The sequence below is a fragment of the Myodes glareolus genome, chromosome 11 (assembly GCF_982192425.1).
Source record: "Myodes glareolus chromosome 11, mMyoGla1.1, whole genome shotgun sequence".
NCBI lineage: Eukaryota > Metazoa > Chordata > Mammalia > Rodentia > Cricetidae > Myodes > Myodes glareolus.
In genome coordinates this window covers 26,626,920-26,640,235 of record NC_142036.1, presented here as the reverse complement: position 1 = coordinate 26,640,235, position 13,316 = coordinate 26,626,920, and the positions used below count along the sequence as shown (strand labels likewise).

Here is a 13,316-nt window from a genome sequence, read left to right as displayed (position 1 = left end):
GCACATCTCGTGTCATTGTACGTGGGAAGCATGTGATCTGCTTTTTGATTTGGATTTTACAGGGGGCTATAGTTAAGAGATGTCTTTGAGTCTCAGAAGACTTTGAATTTTGGATTTTTAAATAGTGTTGAGACTATAATAGACTATGGGACTTTTGAAGTTGAACTTCATGTATTTTTTTTTGCCTTATGATATAGGCTATAGGCCTATAGGAGCTAGGGAGTGGAATGTGTTGGTCTGAACCAGAATGGCTCCCATAGGCTCATAGAATTGAATGCTTGGTCATCAGGGAGAGGGATCAGGAGGTGTGGCCTTGTTGTAGGAAGTGTCAAGTGGGGTAGGCTTTGGAGTTTCAAAAGCCCAAGTGAGGTAGAGGAGTCTCTCTCTTCCTGCTGCTGTGGATCCAGAAGCAGAACTCTCAGTTACTTCTCCAGCACCATGTCTGCCTCATCATGACCATTGGCTAAACCTCTGAAACAGCAAGTCAATTAAATGTTTTCCTTTGTAAGAGTTGCTGTGGTCATGGTGGATCTTCACAGCAGCAGATATTGCTTCTCTCTAGCTTTCTGGGTCTGGGTCACGATGATCACGCAGGCTCTCAGTGTTTCTGAGCCGCACTTTTAGCAACAGTAAAATGAGTCCGATGCCACATGGCATTTGCCCATGTGATTCAGCTTTTCTGAAGACAGAATGAGAGCACGTTCTGAGAAACAGAAAAGCCCTACCAAAATGCTGATGGTTATTAGTGGGGCTGAAGTCAGGAAAACACGCATCTGTATGTGTCAGCTTTAAGCCTACTTCTTGGCAGATGATTGAAATAGGAGTTAAGAAGAAAACAAGCTTCTCCCTATCATGAAGATGTCAACCTATGGCCATGACAGGGAGAGCTCAGGTGGCAGTAATCAGAGGGGGAAAAAGTGACTGACAATTAAAAAGAAGAGGGGAGGAGAACTGGTTGTCATCAGCAGAGGCAGCATGCTGTCCTGGAGGGAGCATTGGTGTCAGACGGCCTTGGGTTTGATGATAGCTCTGCTGTATATTTAAGCTGGAAAACTTGGGCCTGTTACCGTCTCCTTAGCTTCAGTCGTTTCCTCTGAAGTAGGAAACAGTAGCTATCTTGCAGGCTAATTCAGGGACTGAAGGCAGTGCCTAAATGGCACAGGGAAGTCCTCAGGGAAAGTAATTACTACCACCCCTGGCTGAAGCGCTGTGGTTCGGAATGCTGAGAGGATAGGGACCTCTCTGGTGAGAGTCTGCTCAGATTCAGGCTGTTCTGAGTGGCTAAGTCATTATAGAGAATGGAGGGGGCTTTATTCTTTGCTAAGGGAGAGAAGACAAAACCCGAGACAAATCCCCATCCTAAATGCAGGAACTATTTCAGACCCAGAATGGGAGAACTTGGGTTCCTAAAATGGCAGCACTCTGAATGTATGCTGGAGAGAATGTCCACCCACTTTGCTCCGAGCAGGAGCTGCGGCCTACACCTGCAGGTGGAGCCCTCTTGGTACATGCTGTCCAAGGCTCAGCTCAGCAGTCAGCTTCTATTATGATTTCCCTCAAGCCAAAAGAAAGACAGAAAGAGCTGCTGAGAACACAGTCAAGGGTTTTTTCAGTTTGGCCACTCCTCCCCCTCCTCTTAGTATCTCCGAAGGCCTGTGCTGAGCCTCTGGAAGGATATGCAAGGGCCTGGAGAAGACTGGGAAACCCAGACAGGTGAGCAAAGGCAGAGGCGAGGGCAGTGGCGTCAGGCAGTTGGCACAGACCCACTTCCTCTGGACAGAAACCAGCTGTTTCCTGTAAAAATCTTTCTGCTTAGTTTTCAGCTTACTTATTTTTAGGAAAGGCTGTTTCTCACACACTTCTTATCACGATCCTGCCTTGTGCCACCTAAAGACAGCCTGGAGGCTGTTGGTCTTATGGTGGTGTATCTGGGGGCTTTGAAGTGTGCAGACGCTGGAGAGCTAGCCCTTTTTCTGCAAGCTGCACTCCTTAGCCAGGGTCACTTCTCACCCCAGCTGTCCAAGCATGCTGAAATCTGTTCATTGGTAAGGGCTACTGAGAAACATTTACATCCCAAGAAAACGAAGCTGAGACAAACATTCAGGGAGCTCTCTAGTAAATGGCTGCTCTGTCTCCACCTCATGCCCAAGGCTTTGGAGAAGGTCATCTCCACCCTAGGGCAGGAACACCTTGCTCTGGCCCTAAAAGATCTTTCAAGGAAAGAAGAGTGCGAACATAGCCCAGGCATTTGGTTAGGTATTTTTAAAGGCTTCCAATTCTGCTATTTTTTTCCTCTGCACATTCAATATTCTTGGTTGCTAAGTGGGAGGAAATGTGGGGAGGTGGGAGAGGTGTGGAGAACTGAGGGGAATTGGCAAAGAGAGAGCTGATGGTTTATTTTCTCCTTTCTAAAGGAGGTGCAGGCAAAGGATGGGCTCCACACGGAGGATGTATCTGCTGTAGGCTGGGTATAGGGCGAACATGCTCCAATCTTGCCGGCTAGGCTACTCTAGAACTCATTCGGCAGTCTAGTCTGGTCCTTGACTCTCAGCAATCCTCCTGCCTTGGCTTCTCTGAGTTAGAATTAGAGTGTGAGCCACCAAAACCTGTCCAACTGAAAAAACTTTTGCTAAAAAAAAAAAAAAAAATCAAAGTTACCATTTCCCACTGACACAGCCTAGCTCACAGTCAGCCCTTCCTCTCTGTAGGTCTCTGTAAACCATGACAACTAGCCTACTTGTCTGCCTCCTACACTCCTGTTACCATTGAATGACACCTTGTCTGCCTCCTGACTCTTTTGGGCATACTATAAGTCATCCATACGCCTTGCCAAATACTTGAGAAATATCAAATATTTGCGTTAGGGGCAGTCACTTGAATCATCAGATAACTCTTTGCTACATTCCTCTGGCAATGTGTCCCAGACTTGGGGCAATTGGGCTATGGGGTGTTTGCTGGTGACCTGCTGGGGTTGCCTGGGGTTTCTCCCCAGTCTGCTGACACAAAGGGCAGCATCTTTAAGTACCTGTTAACTTGGGTACTACACAGCTCTGAGTGGTAGAAGTTAACCTGCAGAAACCATTATGACAGATTTATCTGCGGGGTATACAATTGATTTCTACCCTGTGGAAAAGACAATCTCAAAATACATATTCCATCATCTTATAGGATACTATGTTTTCATATATTTGTAAATTCATTTCAGCATTTCTGTCTATGCACATATTCAAATTCTTCTTTGAATGGATCTTAACTTGTACTAGCTACTTCACAAATGAGTAAAGTTAATAAAATCTTTAATGTATGTGTACTTTATATTTGTATGAATCATGATTTTAACTTCTTCAAAATTATTTCTAACTGTGTTCACAGCAACTTCCCATCTTAACAGGATATGGTCTGCTGTTGACACAGATCCTTTAAATATTATAGGAAACATTAGGAGTGTGTCACTGATCAATCTATACATCAATCTCTAGAAAGATGGTAATTATCACAGGCTGGAGAGAGAAAGTTTTTGTGAATGGGTCAAACGAGTCATCCATGGGTCATTATGGGGCGGGAGTGGGGAGGACAGAGGAACAAATGGAACCTATGACTTAGAGGCTTCATCAACCACGGAGAAGCATGAAACTCCATGTGGTGGTTGAAAGAAAATGGCTCCCACAGGCCCATAGAGAGGCACTATTAGGAGGTGTGGCCTTGTTGAAGTGTGGCCTTGTTGGAGGAAGTGTGTCACTGGAGCAGGTTGTGAGGTCTCAGATACTCAAGCCAGACCTAGTGTCTCACTCTCTCTTCCTGCTGCCTGCTGTTTCAGATGTAGAACTCTCAGTTCCGTCTCCAGCACCATGTCTGCCTGCGCACCACCATGCTTTCTGCTATGATGATAACGGACTAAATCTCTGAACTGTAAGCCAGCCCCAACTAAATGTTTCCCTTTATAAGAATTGCCATGGTCATGGTGTCTCTTCACAACAATAAAACCCTAGCTAAGCCTTCATCATTATTATCTACCATTTGTGGAGACTGGTGTACAGGGGAGTGACAGAGTTAATGCCAGATAAATGCCAACAGGAGATGGCTCTGATTTTCAGATATCCATGCAAACATGACACAAAACAGGCACCACTGGTCTCTTACCTGGGATTGGTGAGGTTGTAGCAGGATTTCCATATCTGTAACATGTGCTTACAGGTGAGCAGTGCCTCATCTGGGCCCCGGCAGAGTGACTCCAACTTCACTTTGGAAAACAGTAGTCTACAGTGAGAGAGAAAGAGAAGACACAGCTCAAGCAGAGGCCTACCTCTCTCATCAGATGAGGAGCTCATCCTGGAGAAGGGGGCAACTGCATACATTTTAATTTTTATTGAAAATAGATTTTTTTCTCATACAATATATTCTGATCACAGTTTCCCTCCTCCAGCTCCTCCCAGATCCCACCCACACAAATCCACTTCCTTTTTCTTTTTCACTAGAAACAAAAAGGTATCTATAATAATAACAAAATAAAACAAAAACAAACCAGAATAGACAGAACAAACAAACAAATAGGAAAAGGAGCCAAAGAAAAGCACAAGAAACATATATAGATGCAGAGACACATACTATCGCACACACAGAAAGTCCATTAAATGCACAAAATTGAAAACCATAATATATAAGCAAAATACCTGTAAAAAATGCCCAAAGTAATATGAGACAAAAATATTTTAAAGATACAGTTGAGTTAATTTTGTGTTGGCCATTGACTATTGGGCATGGAGTCCACCCTTAAATGTGGTTTATATACCCAGACAGACTTCCTTGGAGACACTAATTTTCCCTTTGTGAGTGGTTCTCAGTTGGGCATAGTTCATGGTTAGGTATCAGGCTGTGTCCATGTGCCCTTCAGCATCAGGACCCCGTGTGGCTTACGCCTGAGTAGGCCCTGAACTGCACTCCTCTTACAATGGGCCACCCAGCACCTGCAGGGTCTAGGGGAGGTATCAGCTGCAGAGTCAAGGACTCATACTCGCTACTCAACCTGTGGCTTTGTGAAGGTCTTGCCACAGAGGCACATGCAAGCACAGGGTGACAATGCGTGTGGGGAGGTTAAAAGCACTGGAGTGGCCAATTTTATCCAGAACACAGAGATTTTATTAAAAGCATGCTTTTTAGAACTGATCCAATTTATTTATGAAACTTCAGAAATTCATTAAAAGTGAACCTTGGTTTATTTATAAGATTACACAGGAGATATGACTCAGTTGATATAAATATCTGCAGAGAGCCATCCAGGAGAATGCTCAGCCTCTCGGAGGCTTTGGAAGCGTACATAGCTGGGCATGGTAACCCATGTGTGTAATCCCAGCATGCAGAAAACTGAGGCAGGGGGATTACTGTTAGCTTCTATATACTGAGTTGCAGGTCAATCTGAGCTATGGAATACCCTGTTTTTAAAAAAGACTTCCTGAAGTCACATAGGCAAGAAGATCATGGTGCAGGCTCCCTCTTGTGACCTGCCTAGCCTGACTATTTAGTGGCTACATTTCTGGACTTTCAGTCCCTTCACAATCATGAAAGCATCTCCTTATTCCTGACGTCATCCATGGCTTTGGCCTCCATCTAGTGTGCTAAGCTGAGGGATTTCCCTTCTTTAGACCCTCAGACTTAGCATCCTCCAAACTTCTCTCTGTAGACATCAGACCATGACTGCAGACCACAGCTCTGTCAATCTCTGGACCCTCACCACTGTCCTTGAAAAGGTTCTAGCACAGACAGATTTTCCTTGCTCCTCCTTCAGCTCTTAGAAACCTACTTTAGACTCACCTGATGTTTGCACTTAGTTCCAGCTAGGGAAATAGCCAGCATTCCTTGTCACCTCCAACAGTGGGTCAAACTCTCTTTGCTAGCCCTTCGAAGCTCTCATGGCACTACCTAGCCATGTGCCACACACCCTTCACTCCCCTGAAGCTGACCGGCTGCTGCATTTCCCTCAGCTGTGCATGCTGGATCCTGGAACCTAACCCCTGGCACTTTTCTATAGTTCAGCTAAATCAACCTTATCACTTAAGTCTTTTTTACTTATGTGTTTTACTTGGCACATACTATACTAGCTGCAGTTCGCTAATAAAGACAGGAGAGGTGACAGCTACAGACTGCTCAAGTCCTCCTATGTGCCAGGCCTGCATGTGGCACTTACAGACATGGATATTGTCGTCTCTGTAATCACCTTTCTAGGTAGGTAGTAGTTATTTTGCCCTAACAAACGGGGACATTGAAGCCTGTGCCCTCTGACCAGTTGCTTTTTGGAGGCGATTTTCTTTGTGAGTATGTGAGTCCTCACTCCCCTATCTGTGAACTCCCCCTCCACACTGCCTGCGACTGCGCTCTGCTTGTTGGACCTTGCATCACATCTGCTCACCAATGGCTGTCTCTGCAGCCCATGGGAGATCATGCACTTCAAGTGGTATAAATGTGATATAGGAGTGTTCTTCAGCCACTTGTGGTATAATACCCACCTTCATGGTAACTAGAGCAGTGAAGTCCCTGCTGGTGAAAGATGGGACAGGGGCAGCCTTCCCCCAGCACCACCAAACTCGGCTCTGCCACGTTCTCCCAACAGAGCACAGGAAGCCTGGGGGTGCTTGCTGGTGGCTCCCAGGGAATGGTTAGATCTCAAGCTTCCTCCTCAAGCCTTGGTTTGCAGTACAGAACCTGGGCTGAGACAGCCATGGGCCAGGTGATGAGAAGGTTGTGGTCCCTGACCTATAAGCAGTGGGCACAAAGAGAAAGACCAGATGCAAGCATGGGGCTTGGCTCTGATCCATGATATCTGAAGAGATGAAAATTCCCTTGAAACCTACTAGGGCCACCTATAGACTGGCAGCCATTCAGGGGGGTCTCAAGAGTTTTTAAAAAGAACCAAAAGCTAACTTCTGCTGAAGCTTCATGAGTTGAGAATGTGCCAGCAGTAACTTTCTACCCGGATTCAACATGTTAGGAGGGAAGGAGCAGCTTCTGACTGGTCCCCTGTCAGTCTCCAGCAGAGACCATGTGGAGGCCCATGGGATCTTCTAAGTGAGGGTGACTGCCAAGTATGGTGGCTAGGAGAGAGTTCTCCTAGGACTGTGAATCTACTGTAGGTGGCTGGGTTCTTGGGTAAGGTCTTATGGCTTGGCCAGGTACATAGAAAGGTCTGGGAGTAGGTGAGGATGTTTCCTTGTCCAGCAGCAATTAACCACGATTCCTTCTACTGTCCCCAAGTACAAATGCCAGAGTGCATCTTGCCGCCTTGGCTTGAGGGAACACTTCTGTGAAGGTTTCCTGGCTGGGAAAAGAACTTCTAATTAACATGAAATAACAGCTTTCAAACACTTGACTCAGGATATGGAGCTGAAAAGGTGTGGGCTGAATTTAAGAGAACTAGACAGGAAGAACAATAATGGAACTGCTAACACACGTGACGAGAAAGGCACTGGGAGGGAGGAAGGGGAACAGCATGAAATAACCTGGCAGAGGGAAGAGCCAGGGAGCCAAGAACATAGGCAGCTAGACCTGCACAGGCCTGTGAGCACACGGGCTGGCTATGAACACACAGGAAGAGCAGGGAGAGATGGCTCTGCCATTCACCCTCCTCCTGAACTCCAGTGACTTTGAAAGGCAGGAAAGAGTGTTGAACACAGAACCTGTGCTTGTCACCTCTCCAGAAACCTGCTCGAACATCTTAAGGCTGCTGAAAACATCTGGCGGGAAGCAAGCAATGCTGGCACAGAAACACAGACTACACAATGCCTGGCATTAGTTTGATGCTGCTAAATCCAAAGATATTATAAATTCAATTCACCGTGGAAATCCCAAGGCAAGGCAAACAAAACAAGTGACGAAACAGCTTAGGACAAACCAGTGTTGGACAGAGTACACGTCTGTTCGCCTGAGGCAGTGAGCAGAAGAGGGGACCTCGGGTAAGAACAGGCAGGCCATGACGTCAAGAACAACCATGACAACACCAGAAGTCACAGACTTCCTAGACTTGGTTCAAAGTTCAATAATCTTATTTAAAACATGTTTTGTTCAGAGACCCACTGAAAACGTATTAAAATTAACGAAGAACAGAACATGCTAAAACACCAGTTCAATTCTGTGATGGTTAATTTCAACTTGACAGGATCTAGAATCACGTACAAGACAAATCTCAGCAGATCTGTGACGGCATTTCTAGATTGGTTTAACTCTGTCTGTTATGGATGTGAAGACTTGAAGTGGGAGTCTCCTCTTTGTGCTGTGATTCTCATTAATGAATAAAGAAACTGCCTTGGCCTGTTGATAGGACAGAACTTAGGTAGGTGGAGAAAACTAAACTAAATGCTGGGAGAAAGAAGGGTGGAGTCAGAGAAGCCATGGATCCTCCGCCTGAGACAGACAGCGGTTAGAATCTTTGCTGGTAAGTCACTGCCACATGGTGATATACAAATTAATAGAAATGGGTTAAATTAATATAAGAGTTAGATAAGAATAAAAATAAGAAGCTAGAGCTAATGGGCCAAGCAGTGTTTTAATTAATACAATTTCTGTGTGGTTATTTTGGGGCTAAGCTAGCCAGACGGCCAGGACCAACAAGTGGGCCCTCCTCCTGTTACAAAGGTCCATTCTAAATTTGGGGTGCTATCCTGTAAGCTGTGTTCCTTATCTGAATAAAACAGGGAAAGCAAGTGGAGAATGCTCGCCTGTCAAAGGATTCTGGTTTGAGTGCAAACCGACCAGCACTTCCTTTCCACCACAGTTCCTGCTTTCTCTCCATTATCTGCATCTTCCCTCATTTTGGTGGCTGGTGCGGTTCATAACAGGATTTTTCTGTGTAGCCCTGGCTACACTCCAGAGTGTCCTGGAACTCACTCTGTAGACCAGGCTGGCCTTGAGCTCACAGAGATCTGCCTTTTGTATCTTTCCTTAAACTGGTTCCTGTCAAGCACTCTGGTTACAACAAGGAGAAAAGTAACTAATATGGACTTCATTATTAACAATTAAAATTTGAATCTTCTACAATGCCTGTTGTGTTTTGGCTCTTGCCCATCATCTGTAACCCAACTCAAACCACGGCCAACTCTTCCCTCACTTACTAGTCCTCATGCTTCTGGGTCTTTGCACAGAGTGCTCTGTTGTTTGAAATGTCCTTGAAGCCATGTGTTCTGGCCTTTCAAGCACCTACTCATCCTGCAGAATGCATGCCAAACAACTCCTATTCAGCCTTCAAGAACGGGAGTAACCCCCCTCCAATGACAACACAATTGCCAAACCCACAAGAGTTCACAACTGCAGGATAACAAATTATAAGCCAGGAAACATATGCTTCCAAGACAAGTAAAATAATAACAATAGCAGCAGCTGAGAGACACTTGAAATATTTAATCACCGATTCCACAGCAACCCTACAAATTAGGCAGAGTTAATCTGCCCAAACTCACATTACAGACACTTAACTCTAAATCTGTCTGACTTCCAGAGTACTGAACAAGAAGCAGAGGATGATCTCAAATCTTATAATGACACTAATGAGGAGGTGGGCATAGCACTGTCTACTCCACTACCAAGTATTTAAAACTCCCAAATGCAAGACTAGAGGCAATACAATGTAGCATAAGGCTCAGGCCCTAGCCCTCTGAGAACTCCAGCCCAGTGAGGACCACACCGTGGCCTTGAACTTGAGGAGTTCATCACAGAATTGAACTGGTGTTTTAGCATGTTCTGCCCTAGAATGTCACACACAAGATTCATTAAAGGGCAGCCACATCTGTGCGTGTGTGCTTGGGATTTGCCTTTCACCCCGAAGTCTCAGGCATCAAAGTTCTAGGTGTTTGAATGCCTCAGTTACTGAAACTTTTACTTTTCATTAAAATTCATTAAATAATATTTTACCTTACTTCGGAAGTTTTCAAAGAATCCTAAGATAAATCATGGAATAAAGACTATGTTTGGCTTAGGGAAGGGCTAAGAAAGGACATACAACTGCCTAGTGAGGAGCTAGGCCGTGTGGTATTGGAAATTTCATTGCTCTTTATAGGAACTGAGTCTAAGTAACCATTCCTAGGAGGACTCTCTGACCTTGGGGAATCTGCCCTACCCTGTGTGACTCTTGCTCACCTCCTCCTGGGTCCACTCCCATAAGTCCCAAGTTGGGTTGGGGGAAAGATAAAGCTAAAAGATCGGTATTTCAAAATTCGGAAACTTAATACGCTTCACGAAACTTTCTGATCTAGAATGCTCAGTGAGGGGAGGAGATGGCTCCGTGGGTGCTGTGCAAACATGAGCACCTGAGTTTGGATCCCTAGAGCCCACCTAAAGCCAGATGAGATAGCACTTGTCTATCCCAGTGCTCCTAGAGTGGGATGGGAGGCGGAGACAGGAAAATCCCCGTAAGATAATTGGTCAGCTGGGCTGGCCCTGTCTCATACAACATAGAAGGCAAGGACTGCATCTAAAGCGGTCTTCAATCTCCACTATGCCCTGAGCCACACAGTCCACATTCTCATAGACTCTCTCTCTCTCTCTCTCTCTCACACACACACACACACACACACACACACACACTGCATGCAAACACATCCATAAAGATTTTAAAAAATTGGAAAGTCTGAGGCTCTAGTTTCCTCCAGCTTGCTCACTGCTTCAAGAGGAAACGTGTGTATTAGCTATCCAAACCTGCACTAACGAGGCATGAGGGCTGTGGCCACGGCTGCTGGCTTAGAAATAAAATTATAGGAACTTGAATCCTTGGGAGCTTGCGCTGCTCTGTGAACTTTTGAGCCCTCATGCCAGGAGCCTTCCTTGGCTTATCTCCTGAATGTGGGCTGAATGCAGAAGCATCTATGCAGAGCAGCCTGGGAGGTTTGCTACAGTGGGCACAGACCCACAGAACCCTGCATGACGTCCCCCACCTTACAGAGCTGGGCAGCCCACCTGGAGAGATGGAACAGAGCTGCTGCAAGGACCTGAAGGAACGCATGCATGCCACACTAGGCAAAGGGAAGACTGGATCTGCACAGGAGGGGTGGGTGGGGCAAGTGCGCTCAGAAGAAATTTTAAATACAAAGATGGGTTGGCAGCCGACCCCACTGATGCGAGCGATGTGAGAGATGAAAAGCAATGTGGCGACGAGGAGAGAGATGAGGATTTGAAGCCAGATGAGTCATTTGGAAACAGGTGTTCCGAAAGAGAAGGCGAAGCAGGCCATGTGCAGTCAGCCCTGTCCAGGAGAAGCATGCCTTCAACCTTCTGAAGGTTCCCATTGAGCCATGACAAACTACCTCTGTTGACAGTCTTCCAACATTTCTATGCCTACTACGTGCTGTTTGGAGCCACAGTTGGCCAGGCAAGGATTTCTTAATGGACCAGTGCCTGCCAGCGAAACAAACAAACAAACACACGAACAAACAACTAACCTGAGGCCCTGGGTTTAGCCATGGTGACTGATAGCACCAGGGCAGCCTGTGATGCTGGCTTACCGCCATTCGGGAGCCAGAGCTGAGACACAGCCCTACCATTCCCCTTCACAATAGCTGGAAGGAATGTAGTGTCACCCAGGTCACATGACTGCTAATCCATACCAAATACTCCTTGAAGCCTCACTAATTGCAAAGAGTCAGTAAATGACACTCAAGTGGTCTGGTTATTCATTTTTTACCCAGGAAATAATTTCATAGATCATTTGGCTTACCTAACTACTGTACCGATATATATATGATCTCTTATTTATGATCTCAGGAGAAAGAGAAGATACAAGTTTTAAATGCAAAGCTAGAAAAGGCCTTAACAGATTTCTGAATACTTTATTACTCTGAGTATAGACCGAGACATGTAGCTGCAGAATCTACTGGAAAGATTCTTGTGAAAAACAGAATCCATCTCTCTTCTACCCGCCAGCTCCCACTCAGAATCCACACACATCTATGTTCCCTGGTGATGTAGGTGCTAAGTTAAATCGAAAAAACACTGCTGTTCATGGCCCCCCACCCTAACGGAGGACAGACTTCAGTGGTCTGTTCACAGTCCCCCACCCTAACGGAGGACAGACTTCAGTGGTCTGTTTAAGAACAAAGGAAAACAGATGCCCAGGAAGAGCTCCCATGCTTCTTGCATTTCGGAAATTCTTCCTGTGCTTATTCATTCCCAGGAGAAATTAATTTATTTATTTAGAATTGAGGGCTTGCTATGTTGTGCAGGCTGGTTCCAAACTCTCAGGCTCCTGGGAAGATGGAACTATTGGTATGCACCACATTTGCCTCCAGTGAGACTCTTGGGAGTATGCCTTTAGTTCCTAAGCTAGGTGGGAATTCTGCAAACCATTCACATTATGCTCACAATTGTGGGCAACCCTAGCTGTGGTATGGAATACATGGTACCTGCCCCTTCCAGAGAGAACCCCTGAGCACTTTCTGAGGGATGAGCTAAAACTATGCCTAGTGCTGCCCATATAGCTACACTAAAGGTGTACCAGTCAGCCATGGTCTCCTAGTCTGGGGCACCATTCAGAGGGGCAGCCGTGGTCTCCCAGTCTGGGGCACCATTCAGAGGGGCAGCCGTGGTCTCCCAGTCTGGGGCACCATTCAGAGGGGCAGCCATGGTCTCCCAGTCTGGGGTACCATTCAGAGGGGCAGCTGTCTCACAGTCCTCCCTTGAGTCCGCAGAGCACGGAGCGACTGCCCCACTAGCATGTGGACGTGGTAGGATCCTGAATGGGCTTAGTAAATCATGTTTCAGGGATGAAGAATCAAATGTTTTGCAGAACAGGCAAATAAAAGTCAGGTTCAATGGCTGGGAGAGTCTGGCATCATGCCTACCCAAATGGGCATAAATTTAAATGTTTTGGAATGTGTTCTGGTCCAACTTTCTTTGCTGATACATGACAGATCACAGGCTATTCTCAGGTTTTCAAGGGGTTAATCTTGGTGCCTGGTCCTGTCACACACCCAAATGCATTCTGCCTCCTGGTTAGCGGCCAACAGGGAGGCGTGTTTGAGGGCTTGGGTCTCTTCATTGCAGCAGCTTCTCTGGTGACAGGTCTACCCTCTGGCTCCCTGACAGAAGTGAGCTATTTAACTGCTAAGGAAGTTGTAAAAATGTGACCATCTTGACACCCTCAGGTGCTCCAGGAGACATGGCTCAATGTGCTAGCAAGTCTGGAAGCCCATCAGCTCTCCTCTCTCTCTCAGGTGTCAGCAGTGACTGAGCTGCACCATACACCCACCCTCACTCTCAGGTCAACTGTCCCAGAAAATCAAGACCACACTGATTTGGTAAAACAAAGATTCTTAGTGCCAAAGAATATGTAAGTAGCTGGT

General features: G+C 46.0%; 1 protein-coding gene across 11 annotated transcripts in view; it reads right to left on the bottom strand.

Annotated features, from left to right (window-relative positions):
* Nucleotides 1-13,316, bottom strand: part of Ttc7b (tetratricopeptide repeat domain 7B) — a 215,952-nt gene that overhangs the window by 51,576 nt on the left and 151,060 nt on the right. For all 11 annotated transcript variants that reach the window (XM_085697829.2, XM_085697833.2, XM_085697836.2 and 8 more), the window contains one exon: nt 4,141-4,257. In XM_085697829.2, the coding sequence (XP_085553955.2) occupies nt 4,141-4,257 (117 nt within the window). The remainder of the gene's footprint in view (nt 1-4,140; nt 4,258-13,316) is intronic.